Source organism: Nilaparvata lugens, chromosome 6 (assembly GCF_014356525.2).
Source record: "Nilaparvata lugens isolate BPH chromosome 6, ASM1435652v1, whole genome shotgun sequence".
In the NCBI taxonomy this organism is placed as follows: domain Eukaryota; kingdom Metazoa; phylum Arthropoda; class Insecta; order Hemiptera; family Delphacidae; genus Nilaparvata; species Nilaparvata lugens.
The window spans coordinates 12,674,853-12,698,340 of NC_052509.1; the positions used below are offsets into that span (position 1 = coordinate 12,674,853).

Consider the following 23,488-nt stretch of genomic DNA (forward strand, 5'->3'; position numbering starts at 1 on the left):
ACCTGTCAAGAGCCTTTAATAGTGTCAATATCGATATTCTTTTATGCAAGTTATCAAAGCTCGGAATTAGAGGCGTGGCGAATAGATTGATAGCATCATACATGAGCAACAGGTTCCAGTACACATGTATATCTACTCCTAATGGGTTAGTAAACTCAGCCAAGTTACCATTGACACGAGGCGTACCACAAGGCTCCATTTTAGGCCCATTACTCTTCATATTATATATAAATGATATTCAATTCAATGTTCCTGTCACTGATAAAATTACTCTCTATGCCGATGATTGTACCTTGCTATTTAAGAGATCAGATCTCATAGACTTGGAGATTGAGGCAAATAACATGGCAAATGAGGTTGTGCAGTTTTTTAATGATTCAGACCTCACTATAAATTCAAACTGAAGTCATGTCATCAGCTTTGATTATAAGTATCGTCCTTTTCACCCCACCATAACACTTGGTGAAATGAACATTGAAAGTTGTACTGTTGTGAACATGTTAGGTTTGTCGATGGATTCCAAGCTTAATTGGGGGGATCATGTGAACAAGATATCATTGAAATTGAGTAGGTCACTTTTTGCATTTAGAAATATTGTTAAACGGGTGCCTAAAACAACAGCAAAAAGTGTCTACTATACACTGATTGAATCCCACATTGCTTATGGCATTGAATTATGGGGGAGTACCTCGAAGCAAAACATTCAAAGAATTTTTGTTTTGCAAAAGTCCGCAATAAGATACCTGGAGGGGCTCAAATTTCCACAGACATGTCGGGAGTCTTTCAGTAGCCTAAGTATTTTAACTGTTCCATCATTGTACATTTTCAAATCAATATTACATGTGAAGGATAGGTTGAATTCATTCCAAGTTAACTCAGATATTCATGGCTATAACACTAGAGGAAGGAATAACATTTCAGTTGAGAGACATAGGCTGAGTGTATTTGAGAAAACACCTACTTATAGGGGACAAAAGTTTTTTGCGAAACTTCCGGCTGATTTGAGAAGTATTGTTGAAGAAAAACAATTCAAAACAAAACTATATTATTTTCTCTGTGAGAAGGCTTTCTATGAGGTTGACGAATTCTTGTTAGGGTGAAAAAAATTATTATCTAAATTTTGCAAATTTAATGAATTGTTAAATGTTATTAGAGTTTTATTTTAAGATTGATATTTTATGTTATTATGTTATTTATCTGTGACGTTTTTCAACTGTATTACATTGTTTTTGTTATACTTTTGTTGAGAATAAAATATTATTATTATTATTATTAGTATCAGCCACCGTCTATAGAAGGCATTGACAAGACAGAGGCACAAGGTAACCTTATTTTTCTCTCCTTATCATTTTTGATGATGTACTGTAATTGTACGAATCCATAAAGAATAAAAGAATAAGGACCCAGGACTTTGGCAATAAATGAGTAAGTTACACACCTGATACTTGTTGTCCATCTGGGCTGGGGGCGGAGAGGGAACGGCCATGCTGGTGCCCCCTCCACCTGCGGCCGCCATAGCAGATCGACTCATCATGGTGAGGGCTGTATTCAAATGCTCCTGGACTGAGGGCTCCTTCAACAACCGATCCGGTATCATTGCTTTCCAACCTTGGTACCAGTTGCTCACCTGACGAAAATGAAATTAAAATGGATTATACGTTCTCTATTGAGGTAGAATTTATTTATTTATTTACAAAGGCAACTTTCCACATGTATCTCAAGCCCAGGTGATGAATGATAATACAGTACAAACGTTTCTATTTGTGATGATTTTATGAATGGATCAATAGAGAGATGTTGAATAGCTGAGATGAAACTTAAGTATATTCAGATGAATAAAGTACTCTATCAATCAATCATTTTATATCAGCTACTAATTAGTAGCTGATATAAAATGATTGATTGATAGAGTACTTTATTCAAGTAGATAGCAATATATACTGGCTTATACACTTATATACAGGGTGTTTCAGAAGTAGTGTCGAGAATTTTAGGGTATTGTACCTGGATGCTAGGAGACTACAAATGTCATATTTGAAGTGTCCAAAACTCAGCGGTTATCCTTATAGCTGCCATTTTGTTTTTTTCACTTAAAAATTTTTATCTCAAGAACGAAATGTTGTATTGATCTGAAATTTGGCATGAATATTCATGCTATGAAGACTCAACTATAAAAAATGAAAAAAAAATTTTTCGTTGAAATTTTTCAAAATGGCGGCCATTTTAAATTTTTGATGGCGAATATCTCGAAAACCGTCCATTTTACAGAAAATTTACAAGAGACAAAAAAGTTAGCAAATTTTTTCACGATTCCAATGATACCTAATTTATTAAGATTGGTCGAAGAATAACAGAGAAATTAATTTTTTTCGTACTGCATGCATGACCACTTTTCACCATTTAAAGATCAATATTAATTTTTTAATTCCAGATGTATTTAAGATGAAGCTTTGAAACTCGGTATGGCTCCATATGGGCAAACAGATGATTTTACAATGGTTTTCAGATGATAATGTTTGTCTTGTAAAAGTATTGTTGTTTCATTAAAAGTAAAGAACCAGATGTAGTGCTTCCTATTTCTTAGTCTCACGTTTCCTAGGTCTTATTTCTATCTTAAATTTCCAGTTTCAATATTTTCTTACGTTGCTTCTACACAAATATTTAATTATTGTAATGGAATTTAGTTCGCTGGAGTACACCGATATTCACTTCATGTATGGAGCAGCTCTTGGCAATGCGACCGAAGCAAGAAGAATGTATGCAGCTGCATTTCCAAACCGCCGTCTCCCTTCCGACAAGGTGTTCACAAGAACTCACAATCGGCTGAGAGAAGTTGGTTCATTTGAACGGAACAGGGTAATTGCTGGTAGGCCTCGAGCAGTTCGGAATGTTGCTTTTGAAGAGGAAGTATTGCAGAAATTCGATTTCAATCCTAGAACGAGTACGAGAGCAGTTGCAAAGCAAATCAATTCAAGTGCTTCTTCTGTGTGGCGTGTACTAAACAAGGAAAGACTTCACCCCTTCCGCTTTCAAAAAGTTCACTCATTGGTTGAACGCGACTATGAGCCAAGAGTAAACTGTGCCCGTTGGTTTCTTCAGCAAGACATTATCCAACCAAATTTTCTAGAAAATGTGTTATTTACCGATGAGTCCAGCTTTACAAGAGAAGGAATCTTCAACTCTCGCAACAGTCACGTCTGGGCCTTAGACAATCCTCATGAGGTCAAAGTGCGTGGTTATCAGCATAGATTTTCGCTGAATGTTTGGACGGGTATCTTAGGTAATCGCGTGATTGGACCATACATTCTTCCTAATCGTCTGAATTCTCCCACGTACATTACTTTTTTAAGAGACATACTACCAGAACTTTTGGAAGATGTGCCTCTTGCAAACAGATATAATATTTGGTTTCAACATGATGGTGCCCCTGCTCATTTCGGAAATGTTGTTACGGACTTTCTGAACATGACCTATCGTCAGCGGTGGATTGGGCGGGGTGGACCAGTACCGTGGCCCGCACGTTCACCTGACCTCAACCCTTTAGATTTTTTTTTCTGGGGCCATATGAAAGACCTTGTCTACTTGCACGCCAGTAGAAAACGAAGAAGACCTTGTGGCAAGAGTGGTTGCTGCAGCAGATGCCATTCAAGATGATGAAAATGCTTTTATAGCAGTTCGACGGTCCATGATTGAAAGGTGCAGACTGTGTAATCAAGTTGAAGGACGGCATTTTGATCAATTGCTGCATTAGTATCAGTGAACCGATTTGAGTGTAATTAATATTTTTCAATGTAAAATAAAATTTGGAGGAAAGTTATTCTTGTATATTTCTGTAATAAGAACGGTTTTCATGAAATTATAAAAAAAAATTAATAATGATCTTTAAATGGTGAAAAGTGGTCATGCATGCAGTACGAAAAAAATTATTTTCTCTGTTATTCTTCGACCAATCTTAATAAATTAGGTATCATTGGAATCGTGAAAAAATTTGCTAACTTTTTTGTCTCTTGTAAATTTTCTGTAAAATGGACGGTTTTCGAGATATTCGCCATCAAAAATTTAAAATGGCCGCCATTTTGAAAAATTTCAACGAAAAATTTTTTTTTCATTTTTTATAGTTGAGTCTTCATAGCATGTATATTCATGCCAAATTTCAGATCAATACAACATTTCGTCTTGAGATAAAAATTTTTAAGTGAAAAAAACAAAATGGCAGCTATAAGGATAACCGCTGAGTTTTGGACACTTCAAATATGACATTTGTAGTCTCCTAGCATCCAGGTACAATACCCTAAAATTCTCGACACTACTTCTGAAACACCCTGTATAATAGCTTACGATACAGCAAAATTATAGATGAATTTACATAATAAAACACTAGAAAAATAATAATTAAACTGTATATGACATGAAAAAAGCAATTTGGAATAACTATAGAAAATATTGTTATGCATTTACATCAATTGGCGGAGCTTTAGACATATCAATGTCCATTCTTCGGAAATAATTTATGCAAAATATCCTTCCCACAAAAGGTAGGCGCACACAGATCATCATCGGACGGACGGCACACATCGGATGATTAGATTTGATGCATTGTTTTCAATTGGAGTGCGTATACCTATACGATGCGGATAGGTATGCGCACTCCAATTGAAAACAATGCATCAAATCTAATCGTCCGATCCGTCCGATGCTTGCCGTCCGTCCGATAACGATCTATGTGCGCCTACCTTAACTCTCTACCAAGAAAGAAATAAGAGAGAAATGAAACCAAAATTACCTGATAAATCTATACTAAAATAATTATTATAAAACGAAAATCCAAATTAAATGCTGTAAATCACCCCGAAAACTTTGAATCTTCGTTAATTCATTAGCATTTGAATGAATGCAATCTCTCAGTAATTTCCATCTATATTAACCCTTAATTACTGGTGTTCCTTCCCCAACCTCTATTACTAGGCTGGGTGAAATTTCACCCTTATTTTTTTATTTCACTTTTTGGAAGATATATTCCTATTTGTGAATAATGAATCTCATGATCTATTATTTGAAGAATATTTCAACGTGTTTTGCCAATTTTTTAACAATGTTTTAATATATTTTTTCATAATTGAAAATATGTCTGTTTATCTGAAAAATTTGATGATGATTTCTGGTGGATCAACAAAAAATAATAAATGCACAATCATTTTCTACAAATTATAACTTTATTCTTCATATATTTCTAAACAAATTAATGATTTATATGATTGTATAATAGTCAATTGTCTAAAAACCGAATTCATGACAAATTCATTCAATATTTGAAAAACTCACACTATTACTAGGCTGGGTGAAAAATCACCCAGGGAGTCACAATACAGTAGAACTAGCACAGGAACACTAACACTTGTTACGCTGTCTTGAAGTACACTATTAGCATAGAGAACAATAGCGTAAATAGATATCCCATGGTAGCCTATAGGGCGTTTATGTCGCTACTTTTACTGTTATCTCAAGCCGATTACTGTCGATTTTTACTGTTTTGACCGCGTGAGAATGTATGAACGGCACAATATGAGAGACTACCAGCGTCATAAAGCTTCACGGGAAAGAACTACGAGGACAATCGGCTTGAGATAACAGTAAAAGTTGCGACATAAACGCCCAAGGGATATCTATTTATGCTATTGTTTCTCTATGTCATTATTTAGGAGATTACAAAGAACTATATATCTGTAGGCATCGTTACCAACCTGGGGCATCGAAATTTCTCAAGCCCTAGGTGATTTTTAACCCATCCTAGTAATTAAGGGTTAATAAACCTACTTGCTACAGTGATTATAAATTATATAAGCAAATCACAATGTAAAATACATAATCTCATTTTAATCACTATCACTTCCTTATTGTCTTGTCAGAATTAATATTATTTATACCTTATTAACAGATTTGGATAGCCTACTTAGTTTTAGGAAAATTTTAGTTTACTTTTATCTGAATCTCTAGATTCCTCAATTGTGTAAAAGGCTTTCTTTCTCAGAAATGTCTCTAAAACCATTTTGAATTTATTTAGGTGGACGGGGTGTAATTTATTGAAAAGGTTGAAGCTCAGCTAAAGATGGCTATTGTGTGTCTTGGATAGTCTATTGTAGGGTATATAAATCTTTTTCTTGTTTCTTGTGTTGTGTGAATGTAAAAAGAGTTATTGGGATAGAGTCAGTAGAATAACAAATAAGGGAATATTATTTTATCGTCTGTCTACCAATACACTCACCTCTAGATTCCATACAACCAGAATCGGATTAGAGAAAATGTTGAATGAAAAAGACAAAGAAATTGTCAAAAACCACAAATCTAACGATACTTAGAAAGACCGGTTTATCAGAGATTGACAATGGTGTAATAACCGAAACCGGTCTTTCTAAGTATCAATAAATCTGTGGTTTTTGACAATTTCTTAGTCTTTTTCATTCAATATGAATAATTACCACAATATCAACTTCTCAACTACACCAAAAAAAAGAAAATGTCCTACAATTTGTAATGTTATAGATCTTGCTAGCAGGCTTAACAACTTCAGTTTCCAAGATGTATATTATTTTAAATTGTAATTTGCTTCTTTAATTTTCAATCACTATAACTTTCTTGTACTACCTTAACATTTTATTATTACGGATGATGCCCTATGAGCTTTTTGCTTGTGCATGGGTGATTTATGGGATAATCAAACGTCCATGCCTACTCGATGGGATTCGAACCCGTGACCAGGTAGCATTAGCAGACTGAAGGCTGCAACGCCTTAGTCGTCTCGGTTATATTGGCCGACTAAATGAAATAACACTTATCTGATCCTCACTAGACTGGGCCACATTAAAAAAGAACGAGTATTCAAGCTACTTTATAGAATACTAGCCGTCAGGCTCGCTTCGCTCGCCATATCCGTCTAGCCAGGGGGCTCCGCCCCCTGGACCCCCGACTGTATCGTCCAAGAATGAGATCACATTCGCTCGCCTGCATTTTTCATTTGAGCATTTTTATCATATGTTGGGACGATCCAGTCGGGGGTCCAGACTAAACGTCTGGCTAAACGGATATGGCGAGCGAAGTGAGCCTGACGGCTAGTAATATAATATTCCCAGAAATAGCTCTGATTGAAGTAGCAGTGCCCAATCATTTTTCCGCGATAAATGCATTTCAATCTTCAACTTGGTGTCAACCTAACAAAGTCAACTCAACTTAATGCCAACCTGACAAAATTATTAATTTAGTTACCAGTTAACAACTGTTTCGAAGAGGTACTCTCTCTAGATTATAGTTCTATATTAACATGTATGGTATGGACATTTTTCAATTATAATTTTAAGATATTGGAATAAGAAGAATATACATGCTAAAAGACGAACTTTAAACCCTTAAAAACCACCCTTAGAGTTAAAATATCGCCAAAAGATTTCTTAGAGCGCCTCTAAAGGGCCAACTGAACATACCTACCAAATTTGAACGTTTTTGGTCCGGTAGATTTTTAGTTCTGCGAGTGAGTGAGTCAGTCAGTCAGTCAGTGAGTGAGTGCCATTTCTCTTATATATATATATTATATATATATATATATATATATATATATATATATATATATAAGATCAGATACAAATAACTGCTACTGCATGAAATAACTGTTATCTGACCTCACTAGGCTACTCCACATTGAAATGATTAAAGATGGAACTACTTGATGGAATATCAGTAGTGTTTATAATGTTATATTACAAATAACTGCTACTCCAACGGTTAACTAGTCATAATTGGGTTGAGCCATATTGAACAAATAACAATTATTAGAGCTACTAAATAGAATATCAGTTACAAATAACTGCTACTCTATGGAATAACGATTACCTGGTCATAGTTGGGTTGAGCCACATTCAGCCACAGACTGAGCACTTGCATCCATTTGGGGAAGAAGCTCTTATCCAGAATAGAAGCCATGGAGTACACTGGAATCATTTCAGACCAGTCCATCACCCATTTCCAATTATCTGAAAACAAATTAAAATCGTTCAAAAATCACTTCCGATACCTCGTAGCCCACATATCTATAATATGGATACAGGAAATAATTGGCTTATACACGTACCGGATATGAAAATTATGTTTGACGCATCATCACGTCTGAACTACTGGACTGATCAACTTGAAAATTTTGCAAATAGATTCTTAATTAACCGAGGATGGTTATAGGCCTATTTTAAATTCTTCAAGATTTCATTACGATAAGTTTTCAATTTGCCTAGTTTTAAAATAGACCCTTGCGGAGCACGGGTTACCTGCTAGTTTATAATATAATAAAGGAAAGAACTAGCTACTCCCCTACACGTAGGGGATAGGAAATTCATGAATGACGCATCATCACGTCTCAACTACTCAACTGATCAACTTGAAATTTTGTATATAGATGCTCAATTTACCAAGGATGGTTAAGGCCTGTTCAAAATTCTTCAAGATTTCAGTAGGTCAAGTTTCAGTTTGACAAGTTTTAATTAGACCCTTGCGGAGCACGGGTTACCTGCTAGTCTATAATATAATAAAGGAAAGAATTGGCTTATACACGTAGGGGATAGAAAATTCACGAATGACGCATCATCACGTCTCAACTACTCAACTGATTAACTTGACATTTTGTATATAGATGCTCAATTTACCAAGGATGGTTAAGGCACGGAATAAGGAAACCAGTGTTCTCTACTCCGTGGTTAAGGCCTGTTCAAGATTCTTCAAGATTTCAGTAGGTCAAGTTCCATTTTGTCAAGTTTTTGATTGGACCCTTGCGAAGCATGGGTTACCTGCTTGTAGTTTAATAAATAGTCTAGTAACTCAATAAATTGTCAATAAAAGACAATAAATTGTCTTATTTATTGCTGGTTGACCGAACGAAGTGAGGTCTAAGATTCAAGTCGACGGTTTGGCATTTCTCTTAATGTTTAAATGTTTATTATGTTACGCATTTACGTCGAAACGCGGTAATAGATTTTCATGAAATTTGACAGGTATGTTCCTTTTTTAATTGCGCGTCGACGTATATACAAGGTTTTTGAAAATTTTGCATTTCAAGGATAATATTAAAGGATAAAGGAGCCTCCTTCATACGCCAATATCAGAGTAAAAATCAGACTATAGAATTATTCATCATAAATCAAAGTGATTACACAGATGTGTGGAGAAACCAGTCTATTCTGTATTTCCATAAGGTCTATAGTTTCAATCAGGTACTTGTGGATGAGAATACTGCGTGAGGTCTACTGTTCACAGAACTACTAGTAGTTCAATAAATGAAAGTGATTACCCAAGTGGGTTTCAAGGTCTGTGATGGGTCCAAGTTTATTTTCTACCTTGGACAGGGCAACAGGTTGTTGGAAAGGGTCAGATATTGTTCCTATTTGTTGATGGCTAGTATGAAAGTTGGACCCAAAGGTAATTTGTCATCTAAAGAGAGCACGATTTGGAGTAATGTGGAGTACTAGGCTACACATGCGTATTGGCAAGTGGACCTAGGAGTTTAAGGACTATGATAATAATTGTTACTAGTGTTATTACAAAGCCCCCTAACCTATCTTTACTCGCTGATACGAAATTACACTTTACAGATTTACCATTTTGATACATTTCAGCTACTTTATGATAAAAAATACAGCAAAAGTAAGATCACTTTGTCCAGGAAATTATTTGGCTCAGAAACAAGTTGGTGAAAAGTTTGAGACGTTCAACTACCAATATACCTATAGTTTATCTGAAGAGAAGATAAAGTAAAAGAATTGATAAACCATACTCTCTATAGGTCTATCTGTCTATGGTAAAAGTAAAAGATTATCTGTGTACCGTAGACAGATCTCTAGAGAGTATGATTTCTAAATGTTTTTATTTTATTTTATCATCAAATGATCTATACTAGGTACTAAGAAACTATGGTAAAAAAATCTGGTATGGTACACTCACACAACTTTCCTTGCTCATATTTGAAACTGCGATCAGACTTCTGTATATGTGTATATAAAATTGTTTTCAAAGTACTTTTTCTTTGTGTGAATAATTGTGAAATTCGATGATTTTTTAGTCGTCATTTTTTCAAAGTCGTCGAAACAGCTGTTCTACAGATGAAATATCTCGACTATATGTTCTTTTTATGAACTGCGCTACCTACCTACCTCATGCACGAGAAGGAGGTTACTAAGTCCATTTCCCAAGGATGGGATGGAGCCCCCATTGGTTTCCCAGAAAGGAGACTCATGCTAGTTGATAGAGCTGATAAATAACTATACAGGGTATGAATTTGAAAAAAATCGGTCAAGTTATTTTTGAGAAAATCGTGAAAAACAAGGTTTTTTAGTAATTATCCACCATTTTTCTCGAGAATATTACGGAGCTCCTGCAATTTTCCCAGGAAAAAACTCATGTCATTTGATAGGGCTTATGAATAGCTATCCATGGTTTAAATTTGAAGAAAATCGTTAAAGCCGTTTTCGAGAAAATCGTGAAAAACATGGTTTTTTAGTCATTATCCGCCATTTTTCTCAAGAATATTACGGAGCTCATGGAATTTTCCCAGAAATGATACTCATGCCAGTTGATAGTGCTTATGAATATCTATCCATGGTATGAATTTGAAGAAAATCGTTAGAGCCGTTTTCGAGAAAACGGTGAAAAACATGGATTTTTAGTCATTATCCGCCATTTTTCTCAAGAATATTACGGAGCTCATGGAATTTTCCCAGAAATGATACTCATGCCAGTTGATAGGGCTTATAAATAGCTATCCATGGTATAAATTTGAAGGAAATCGTTAAAGCCGTTTTCGAGAAAACGGTGAAAAACATGGATTTTTAGTCATTATCCGCCATTTTTCTCAAGAATATTACGGAGCTCCTGAAATTTTCCCAGAAATGAGACTCATGTCAGTTGATAGGGCTTATAAATAGCTATCCATGGTATAAATTTGAAGAAAATAGTTAGAGCCGTTTTTGAGAAAAACGTGAAAAACATGGTTTTTTAGTAATTATCCGCCATTTTTTCTGCCATCTTGAATTGGATTTTATTGAATTTCTTATTGTCGGATCCTCATGGTATAAGGACCTTAAGTTTAAAATATTTCAAGTCAATCGGTTAATTAGGAATGGAGTTATCGTGTTCACAGACATACACACACACACACACACACACACATACACACACACACACACACACATACACACACACACATATACACACACAAAGACCAACACCCAAAAATCATTTTTTTGGACTCAGGGGACCTTGAAACGTATAGAAAACATGAAATTAGGGTACCTTAATTTTTTTGGAAAGCAATACTTTCCTTACTTATGGTAATAGGGCAAGGAAAGTAATAAAAGATTATCTGTGTACCGTAGACAGATATATCTCTAGAGAGTATGATTTCTCAATGTTTTTACTTTATTTTCTCGTCAAATGATCTATACTAGGTACTGAAACTCAAGGTTTGATTCGAAATAAGAGTTTTGTGGTGTAATGAAACTTTGCAGTGTAATTTTATAGCAGTTTTATACTGGCCAGTACGGGGTTGGATAATACAACCAGTACGGACGTCTCATGGGTCCACAAAATATCAACTCCGAAACGCGCGCTCTATAGTCAACAGCAACAGGGAAGGCTCAAAATCAAGAAAATGGTTAAACTTTTCAACTAATATAGAACAATAGAAAAAGGATGAAGGAAGAAATATTGCCACCTTTATAAACAATAGGACAACCCTTTCCGAACCCATCAACCTGTTGCATTTTCTACCTTCAGGTAGTTGGACCCACCAGAGACCTCAAAGCCCCCAAGTGTTATCACTATTAACAATTTTCACTTTTACAAGACTTATAATACAATGATATAAATTACATTAATTTATTTCTGGACTGAAAAGTAGGCTCAAATCAATCTAAGTAGATAACATAACCTATAATTTTTAATTATTCATAACTCTACCTTCATTGTATTATTATTCATCCTATCATCATCACCTAGGCTTAAAATACTTCCAGAAAGTCGCCTTTGTAAAATAATGAATAATAAATAAATACATCATTATAATTTAAACTTTTGTAGGTTGATATGAGATGCTTTTATTAATTAAGGTTCGTATCTCATTCGACCACCAGTAAGTCGCAATAAGTAAGAGCAACAGAGTTGACTTTGATTTCAATAAAAACCGTGGATCAAAATGATAGAACCTCAATGAATGGGCTCTTACCCAAATGCTGTTGATGTGGATTAATGACCAACTGTTGCAAGCTCTGATGCAGTTTCGGCACAATGTTGTTGACAAGGAATGCATCCATCTGGCCCCGGTTGAACACTCCTTGCCAGGGAGTCAGCATGAGGCGAGCTGATGGGTCACTCGGATGCCAGTTCACCAGAGCCACGCTTAGCTTGTGGCGGATCGTCGGGAATACTGACGTTTCCAGGGCTTTTGTGCCTGAAAATTGAAGGAAATTATGTTGAAAAAGTTATGAATTAGGTTTAAAAAAGGTTATTGAGTTGTGGAATGAAAAACATAATCAGGAAAAAGTGTACAGCCATAGAGAAACGATAGCATAAGAAGATATCACATGGTATTGAGCGTCTATGTTCCAAATTTTTCTGCCTATTATTTATTTATTTGTTAATACAATTACAAATCATATATGAATTGCCGTGCTACCAATTTCTCCTTAATCGGTTGGAATAGCATTTAACACCTATTAACCTAAGGATAGTTGTCGGCTCCAATGTAATAGATTCTTGATAAACTATGAATGGATCTATCGCCTATGAATGAGAAATCCAGTTTACAGAGCAAATGAACTTATAATCTTCATGGATAAAATTATACAAATACAAAGAACAATAACTTACAAGTCTAAGCATCTAAAATTAGGTAGCCTATTACAAACTAAAGTACTTATCCAGTTTACAGTTGAAAAACAGTGGCTATTGGCTTGTATACACACAAAATCAAATTTTATGGACGAAATAGAACACTATAAATTGTTTAAAACTCAATTTAAAACATTAATAAATTCACATGAACGAAAATGATTCAGAGCAAAAATTTACAACACAAACATAGCCAGCCATTAGTTTCAGAGAAGAAAGAACAGGAAAAGCCTAAGTTACAAGTCACAGAGCCAAAGCCTTGTTCGGTGTCGATTTTACAGACACATCACCAAAAAAAATTATAAATTACAAGTTTAGAATTCACACCCTACATCTGTTCTCAATAAAACTTTATTTTGAAACTGTTATTTTAAACTTTCATATATATTCTCTATTTAAATAAACTATTTATTCTGTTTCTCAGCCTCGGTGACACCATGGAACAATGCAACAATCATTTACGATAAAAATTCTCCGTCGAAAAGTTTGTCCATCTATTGATGACTCTGATATTTACTATAAAGTTCCATAGATCTCGAATTGAAGATTCGATTCCAATGTGAGAAAAAAATGTAATATTACAAATACCCCCCTCTTGACATAAAAAAATTTTACTGTTTGAAAATTGTCGAAATTAAATTTGAGAACAGTAACAATTTTTTCTATAAAAACATTACATGTCAACTATAATTGAAAATTATTATAAAAATTCATCAATAGCATTTGTTATATGTTTCCAAACAATATTTCAAAGTATAGAATATCAAAATTACTTTTGATTTAGCTTTATAATTTAAAGGAAAATATCTCAACAGAAAGTTTAATATGTAAAGAATAGTTTTTTGAAATTGCACATAAATTTAATAGATAGAAAAATTCAATTTTTATTGCATAAAAAAATTAGTATGTTGAATGAAAAAAAATTATTATTATTATTTATATATATATTTTTTTTAAATGAATTGATGAATTGTTACATTTAATTTTCACATAAAATTTCAATAAATCAAAAAATGTTCATTTCTTTCACTATTGACGCGGTTGATTTTATTGATGCACATTTTGGAAAACAGTCCGTTAAGGCACTCAGTATGATTTTCAGTTAAGTGTGACTCCAATGTGATGACGTTAGTGTTGGGCTGATCTGGATGCACGTAGTGTTGGGCTGATACTTGTAGTCGACTGATGCATATCAAACTCGATACAGGTGACATCTCAGTTAGCATTGCCTCATGCTTGTAGTAGACGGCTGCATACCAAACTCGATACAGTCACGTAAATTTTGTATCATATAATTATACAATGTACATTTCAGGCTTGAAATGACAATGTAATTCGTTTTTTGGGAAAGAGATAGACGCTGCATACAGGATTAATTTAGGTGAGGATTAATTTAGGTAAGGTTTGGTTTTTTGATATTTTCAGCTTTCAAGGTTTAGAGTTCTGCATACAGGAATAATTTAGGAGAGGATTTTTTGAATCAATTCTTTCATGATACTGTGACTGTTATTCTGAATTCAAAGTTGTGAATGTGAACATGGATGGCAATTACCTCCAGGTAATGTAGTAGTGTTGAAGTTTGAGATACAAAGTCAGCAATAAGCGTTGGCATTGCTATTGGCGTATGCTTTGGTGTCGGTATTGGCATCGGCGTTGATATTGGCATTGGCATTGGCATTGGCGCAGGCATTGGCATTGGCGCAGGCATCGGCGTAGATATTGGCGGTGGCATCAGCATTGGCGCAGGCATTGGCGTAGCTATTGGCATTGGCGCAGGCATCGGCGTTGATTTTGGCATTGGCATCAGCATTGGCGCAGACATTGGCATTGGCGCAGTTATTGGTGTAGATATTGGCTTAGTTATTGGTGTAGTTATTAGTGTAGTTATTGGTGTTGACATTGGCATAGTTATTGGCTTTGGCATCAGCATTGGCGCAGATTTTGGCATTGGCGCAGGCATTGGCATTGGCGTAGGCATCGGCGTTGGCGCAGGCATCGGCGTAGATTTTGGCGTTGGCATCAGCACAGGCATCGGCGTAGTTATTGGCGTAGATATTAGTGTAGATATTGGCGTAGTTATTGGCGTTGACATTGGCATAGTTATTAGTGTAGGCATCAGCGTAGATTTAGGCGTAGTTATTGGTGTTGATATTGGCGTAGTTATGTCACACTAGTTCGAAAATCACCCAAATGTTCTTAACACTCTTCATGGCATTCACTTGTTGCTGATTTCGAGATTCACATGATAACTATTTCAATGTTAATGTCTGTGCTGTACCTGTTATCTTAAAATGCTTATAAACTAAGAAGAAAAACTTGATTAGGCTATCAATACAATCTAATACACATGAAAATTATTTTTAAGTATATATAAAATTGAAATTTGTTAACATCCTATTATACAGTCAGCAATACATAAATTGTGAAATATGGAGATATCAATTACAAATTTTCACTAAAAAAAAAATTTCATTTCCATTTATTCACTGTTCAAATATCAAAATTTAATCCATTCTTCAAAATAGAAATAGAATTTCATAACACCCTGTATCATTATCAAAATTGTAAAAAACATCAGATCAACACAACAAAAATTAATTTCAATATATATTTCAATAATTTCAGACAATTGGTCTTCTATTCACAATCATTTCATAATATATCTGCATTTCATTATCATTTAATATAACATTTCATTTATAGCAAGTTCATTTCACATTTATGATTTATCATTCAGGGTTTCAAAATTATTTAGTTTTAACTTTGTGTTCAAAAATTGTATAAAAAGCAAATTATTTAATATTATTAATCATCGTTTGTTGGATACTATAGTTTATTTCGACTCTTCAATGTTCTAAACACAAACTACATTTCATGACAAAACTTTACTATCAATCATTAAACAAGAAATCATTCAAAACATCAATAATATTTTGCTTCAAAGGCAATCAATATTCATAATTAATCATCATTTTGCATCTATGGCAATCAACATAAGTAATCAACACAAAAAATATTATCTCATTACTGCCTCTCTAAGTCATAACCTCTGTTATTCCTTCTTTAGGCAATAATGGGTTTCCATCTCAAAAAACAATCACATACCAGCAAAATTCTAATCAACAAACCCCACTAAAAATTCTACATACACTCCAGCATCCATTTCAAACGATAATCAATCATATCAAAATTTATAGAACAAACAATTTTAAAAATTTTGAAAAAGATATCAATTACAAAACACTTTAGAAAAATTTTAGCCTTTAACTCATTTCAATTGATAATATAACACAACGTTTATATTCAATGAAAACATTATTATTCAAGTTAACTTTCATTAATACATCACATATATATGGCTACAGAATTCATTAATACTTTCAAATTTTGAAGTTTATTTATTATAACAAAAGAATTTATAATTTAAAGACTGTATAATAAGTACAAACATTTCAAGATATAATACAAAGATGATCAAGATGAATAATGGGTAAATAAGTTCCCTAAAAAATACAAAAAAGAGAAAAAGAAAACTGGGTGAATAAATTTCCTAAAACAATACAAAGAAGAGAAAGATTAATTAGAGCCTATCCTACATGTCAGTACTGAACTTTCATGAGGAAGTATATTTAATAAAATATACTACTATGGAATTTTGTAAATTCCAAGTATGACTCTAATTTGTTATAATTGTGAGCTATCACTCCCACAAAAACAACTGGTGAAGGAAAAAAAAATGTTGACTATTGTGACTGGGTGGATAGTTCCTAGATGTCTGTAAGGCAATGTGATAGCAGACTCTAGTATCGGACCACAAAAACAAAAGTATGCAAAAGTTTTTACAAACATTTGATGTTGCAGTCTTAAGGTTTTTATATCGCAAACAAGTAGGTCAGATAATCGAGTCCAGCCATATGTGGTTCACGCCCACACCTCTAAAAGAATCACACCTACTTGTCTACCAAAAATCCAAAGTATTGGACAGCAAAGAAAAAATAAAATGCAAAATGGGTTAAAAGCCCAGAAGAAAACTATAACCTAATTACATATGGCTTATGGCACGATATGCAATGAAAGATGAGAACATGGGACATAATTTGCTCTGAAAAACCTAATTACCTAATATGATACCTGAAAAAAAATAGACATAATTAAAATATGTAATACATGATGAAAAAATATACCGCAAGCAAACAATTATTTACACTACAATGGATAGATTTTGGAAAAGTTAAGTTTTATCAACAATTTAAAGATTAGGAAAATAAGCTACTATTTTAACTTCTAATATTATTTCAGAAGAATACAAATTTAAATGACTATGGACAAGATTGGTTAAGATATGCATCATAGAAGAAATTTACTGAACATTACACAAAGACAGGAAAGAATCGAAATTTGAAAAGATTAAGGGCCAAGAAAAATAGGCTACAGGAAAGAAAAAAGACACAATTATGGACTCTTACCATACACTGCGTAGCGATTATGCTATTCTGAATCCCGGCATAACACAGGATTCCTAATCATTGTGTGCTGGGGAATACCCTTTCATCATGTGATTCACTGTCATCATCTTGTAAGTAAGCAACTTGAAACAACCTTTAAATACTAACACATCAATGGTGACTTTGCGTTTTGTTTTCTTCAAGAACATGATTTTATTCATGGGTTCATTTGTTTCAACAAAGCCATTTTGCTTACAAAAGTTAGTCATGTTCACTTGAGAATGCATTGCATACACCTTTTCAATTCTCAGTTGAAAGTTGAACTCATCAACTTGACTCAAAGCAACATTCATTTTGTTTACATTGTTCCTAACCTCCACAGAAACCTGTCTCATGTAATCATTCACTTTGTTTATAGTTTTCCTAACCTTCAATGTAGCAATATTACTTTCATGATAGTTGACTTTCAGTGAAGACAACTCCCTACCTACTTCTTTATTCAATTCTACTATCTCACTAGGGTTGACTTTTTCAACAACAGTAACTAGGCCTACATTGTCAGAAACTTGAATGAGTTGATCTTGTATCTTAACACTACTATTATCATGCTTCAATTTGCTCTCATCTTTATGATTTTCACTCAATGTTTCATGTGCATTTTTCAATAGAAGGTTTATACTAACCTGCTCTAGTCTAATGCTAGCAAATTCTTGCTTCATCTCATCAAACCTAGCATTTTGCTCTTGTTTAAAATTATCAAATCTTTGTGTTAGGAATGCTATAAGATTTATATCATTTTTAGCTCCTACCATACTTGTTTCATTTAATATTTCTACTACTTTCTCATGACTTGTTACATTTGAAACGTTTCACTTACAGCTACACTATCGTTTGAGTCATTGTTTAAGGTTAGGTCTAAATCTTGTGATTCTTCATCTAAGTTTGAATGTTTTCACTGGATAAAACTTCATTATTTTTATTGTTCTCCATCTTGCTACTGCGTAAAAAATATTTACTCATTAGAACCTGAACTTTCTCGAACCGATTCCCACTCAGCAGCATCTCCCATTCATAATTCATCAAGATATCTATCCTACCAATAATTTTTTACAACCAGGGATATTTTTTGTAGTTTGAGTCCCACACCAGGGCGTACCATTTGCCGTGCTACCAATTTCTCCTTAATCGGTTGGAATAGCATTTAACACCTATTAACCTAAGGATAGTTGTCGGCTCCAATGTAATAGATTCTTGATAAACTATGAATGGATCTATCGCCTATGAATGAGAAATCCAGTTTACAGAGCAAATGAACTTATAATCTTCATGGATAAAATTATACAAATACAAAGAACAATAACTTACAAGTCTAAGCATCTAAAATTAGGTAGCCTATTACAAACTAAAGTACTTATCCAGTTTTCAGTTGAAAAACAGTGGCTATTGGCTTGTATACACACAAAACAAATTTTATGGACAAAATAGAACACTATAAATTGTTTAAAACTCAATTAAAACATTAATAATTCACATGAACGAAAATGATTCAGAGCAAAAATTTACAACACAAACATAGCCAGCCATTAGTTTCAGAGAAGAAAGAACAGGAAAAGCCTAAGTTACAAGTCACAGAGCCAAAGCCTTGTTCGGTGTCGATTTTACAGACACGTCACCAAAAAAAATTATAAATTACAAGTTTAGAATTCACACCCTACATCTGTTCTCAATAAAACTTTATTTTGAAACTGTTATTTTAAACTTTCATATATATTCTCTATTTAAATAAACTATTTATTCTGTTTCTCAGCCTCGGTGACACCATGGAACAATGCAACAATCATTTACGATAAAAAATTCTCCATCGAAAAGTTTGTCCGTCTATTGATGACTCTGATATTTACTATAAAGTTCCATAGATCTCGAATTGAAGATTCGATTCCAATGTGAGAAAAAAATGTAATATTACAGAATATGATCATGAAAGAACAACAGGCATAGCCCAAAACTATTCTGTTCCCAAATTTTGATAAATAATAACATGTCCGAAATAGGTTATTTTCTTACTGTGGAAAGATAGCCTGTTGATCCTCCCCAAATTATGTTACATGATAAAAAAAAACATGATAATTTTGTATCATTGAATCAATATAATAAAATAAAATAAATTTAAAGTTCAATTTCTGTCCAAAAATATATCTGGGCTAGAAATTTTGAATTCAGAATGATTAAAACGCCAAATTATAGTTAAATATTGCACTTAATATCACCGCACTTTGAATAAATTGAGTTATTTCAGAAAATTACTGTCGTCTTTCATAGATTATTAATGTTTTATTGGGTGAGAGTGTAAGAACGGCACAGTATGAGAGACTACCAGCGTCACATTGATTCACCAAAAGTAACTACGTGGATTATCGGCTTAATATAACAATGAATTTTGGAAAATAAAGCTCTATACCATGGGATATCTATCTATACTCTTTGGTACAGCACATATAATTAAAATCTAGGAGATTGATCAACATAGATGTTGTTCCCAGTAACGTTCCTGCTGAGAATAAACTAGTTCCTGGAATAGTATCTTACGTCACATGGACGGGAAGGGGCCTTTTGCAGGCGAGAATGATGTTTCTAGACGAGGCGTTAGCCGAGACTAGAATTTCATTTGAGAACTGCAAAAGAAATTCACGTTCAAGTAACGTACACTATTTTTTGTCATAATAATCTGAAGAAGAATAATTAAGAAATAGAAAACATTACCTGCTTGTGCTGACATTACTACATGTATTCTATAAACATAAACTAGTTTACAAATTCCGAATCAGGAATTTTGCGGAAGTTGACAAAACTTCCACCTGGAGCGCTGAAGAAGGTGTTTTTTTTTGTAGCAGTTTTGCTGTTCCTATTTCGGAACTAGGAAACATACTCGACTGTAAAGAAAACATATGGTTTCATTACAGTAGAGTATGCTGTAATGAGAATCATATGTTCATTTGTTCTGCAAACAGCTGTTTACCAGCTTGTTTTCATGCATGGAAAATAGCTGATATTGAATGACTATGACAAAAATGACTTTGTGGGTTTCCTATACTCATTCACAATACATTTTAAAGTTGAATTGAAAAAAGCTTTTTAAATAAAACACTTGAAAATAGCACTGATTCATTGATAGTGAGACCCAAGTTGAAATGGCAGTGGAAAACAATAGTAGAACAGCGTTGCTAATTTTCTGCCTAGCCACTGCCTTCTAGAGGCATTCAGTGTACTGTCCACCGCTCGTAACTTGGCCTCTGGAAGGAATGCAGTCGATCTAGTTTTAGGCGTGACATATGGCACTGGAGAGCCAGGTAACGAGTACACAAACGCTGTGGTCTATTTGCCTTCGCCAAATGTAATTGAGCAATTTCCATCCCATCAAATTTGTAATTTAACCAGCGATCTATAAGTAAAATTACATCCTAACGTTTTTAGTCATTACATAAAATAAGAGAGTTTAAGATGAATAACTAACTTAATGGAAAAATAACACAACATTTCGACGTTTACTCCGGTCAGCTGCGGAAACAAAACTGAAAGCTGAATGGTGAATAGCTTTATTAGTGAGCATGGTTTGTAGTCACACTACCGAGTCATCAACAACATGGCGCCACTCGTTCATTTCCCCCCCTACGCCTCAGACCTGAGAAGCCAAGTTACTAGCGGTGGACAGTAGCTGATGTCTCTCACAATGATTGATGAAGACGGTCTCTCAAATAGAACACACTAATAGTTCATATCAAATTTCATACTTTTGATATCCTCTATGTGTGAAGGCACCTTAACAGACTGGAGTTCAATGAAATCAGAAAGCGCTCCGGTCAATTTATCTTACTTTGAAAGTTAATAATCATTAAATCCCATTTCGGAACTAGGAAACATACTCGACTGTAAAGAAAACATATGGTTTCATTACAGTAGAGTATGCTGTAATGAGAATCATATGTTCATTTGTTCTGCAAACAGCTGTTTACCAGCTTGTTTTCATGCATGGAAAATAGCTGATATTGAATGACTATGACAAAAATGACTTTGTAGGTTTCCTATACTCATTCACAATACATTTTAAAGTTGAATTGAAAAAAGCTTTTTAAATAAAACACTTGAAAATAGCACTGATTCATTGATAGTGAGACCCAAGTTGAAATGGCAGTGGAAAACAATAGTAGAAAAGCGTTGCTAATTTTCTGCCTTGTCACTGCCTTCTAAAGGCATTCAGTGTACTGTCTACCGCTCGTAACTTGGCCTCTGGAAGGAATGCAGTCGATCTAGTTTTAGGCGTGACATATGGCACTGGAGAGCCAGGTAGCGAGTACACAAACGCTGTGGTCTATTTGCCTTCGCCAAATGTAATTGAGCAATTTCCATCCCACCAAATTTGTAATTTAACCAGCGATCTATAAGTAAAATTACATCCTAACGTTTTTAGTCATTACATAAAATAAGAGACTTTAAGATGAATAACTAACTTAATGAAAAAATAACACAACATTTCAACGTTTACTCCGATCAGCTGCGGAAACAAAACTGAAAGCTGAATGGTGGATAGCTTTATTAGTGAGCACGGTTTGTAGTCACACTACCGAGTCATCAACAACATGGCGCCACTCGTTCATTTCCCCCCTACACCTCAGACCTCAGAAGCCAAGTTACTAGCGGTGGACAGTAGCTGATATCTCACACAATGATTGATGAAGACGGTCTCTCAAATAGAACACACTAATAGTTCATATCAAATTTCATACTTTTGATATCCTCTATGTGTGAAGGCACCTTAACAGACTGGACCGATTTCCAACTATCATGGCTGTTGAAAACGAGTTCAATGAAATTAGAAAGCGCTCCAGTCAATTGATCTTACTTTGAAAGTTAATAGTCATTAAATCCCATTTCGGTATTAATGTAGAAAATCGTGAAATGAAGATGAATACAGTTAATTATTAATTCTACATTGTTAAAAGACTATCTGGCAACTGAGCAAAGCGAGAAAGAGATAGCGCTATCAGCTTTGTTGAATTTTAGACAAGGATAGCAACGCTAATCAAACACTGCCATTATAACGTGAACCTCAATATAGGCTTACTTGAATAATTCTAATAGAAATGAATGAATTACTGACCTATAAGAGGCAACCAAGGATGAATCCACGTATGTATGGGGATGGTGTCCTGAACAGGGTTCCAGTCATCCACCTCCCGCTGGAGTTTGGGCACAATGAGGTCACTGATTATATTGTCCAGTGTCCAGCCGGGTATCACACCACGCCATGCTTCCACCAGTTCCAGCATTCTGGAGTAGTCGCGGCAGTTCCACGTACTGTCAACACAAATCAAATAATTCATCTTCTACATCTTCATTCATATTTAATGATGAACTAAAGATGGCTTGAGTTAACAAAGAATCGGCTTGAAATTAGGAACATGAACGATAAACATGGGATATCTTCTTATGCTAGCTTTACTCTATGGTTGGATTGATTGATGAATAAAAGCCAATACCTAACAGCTATCCTGATAGACGGCATCCACGCATCCCAGACCAGCTTGTGGTAGCTGTGATTGTGATCAGCTGTGAAGTGCATGTTGCCAGCTGTGGGGGGACTCAACAGCTGTTGCCACCTGCCAAACACCCCCAGGGGGGCGCACGGTTGTTGCAAGACACTCCACGTGCTCAGCTGGTCTTTGATTAGGGGCACCACTAGGCCCAACGCCAGAGATTGTACCTCGTAGGCGCAGTATTCACTCATGTAGTTGGTCTGTAAATACAAATAACGTGTCAAAAACATGGTGAACAAAATCATCATGAAATAATTGATGGATTGCAATTGGTAGGCTCACGTAGTTGGTCTAAAAATACACATAACGGATCAAAAACAATGTGAACAAATCATTAAAAAGATAGATTGATTAGTGCCGGTTTCCGAGCTCGGGATTTGGCTGAGTTCTAGACTTTAAAAAGCTGGAGTCGGAAAATTGGCTTTCCGAAACGGGGCGTAATCGCAGTCCACGTTTATATTAAATTTCGAAAAACTAGAAAATTGAACACAAAATGAAATAAAGAGAAAATAGTGTGAAGTTTCAGCTATTTTG

At 34.5% G+C, this 23,488-nt stretch overlaps 1 protein-coding gene across 1 annotated transcript in view; it reads right to left on the reverse strand.

Moving 5' to 3' along the window:
• Window positions 1-23,488, reverse strand: part of LOC111057827 (tuftelin-interacting protein 11) — a 53,523-nt gene that overhangs the window by 4,862 nt on the left and 25,173 nt on the right. Inside the window, exons 6-10 of the mRNA XM_039431351.1 lie at window positions 22,898-23,154; window positions 22,519-22,715; window positions 12,254-12,478; window positions 7,882-8,021; window positions 1,439-1,627 (exon numbers count right to left, since the gene is read on the reverse strand). Of these exons, the coding sequence (XP_039287285.1) occupies window positions 1,439-1,627; window positions 7,882-8,021; window positions 12,254-12,478; window positions 22,519-22,715; window positions 22,898-23,154 (1,008 nt within the window). The remainder of the gene's footprint in view (window positions 1-1,438; window positions 1,628-7,881; window positions 8,022-12,253; window positions 12,479-22,518; window positions 22,716-22,897; window positions 23,155-23,488) is intronic.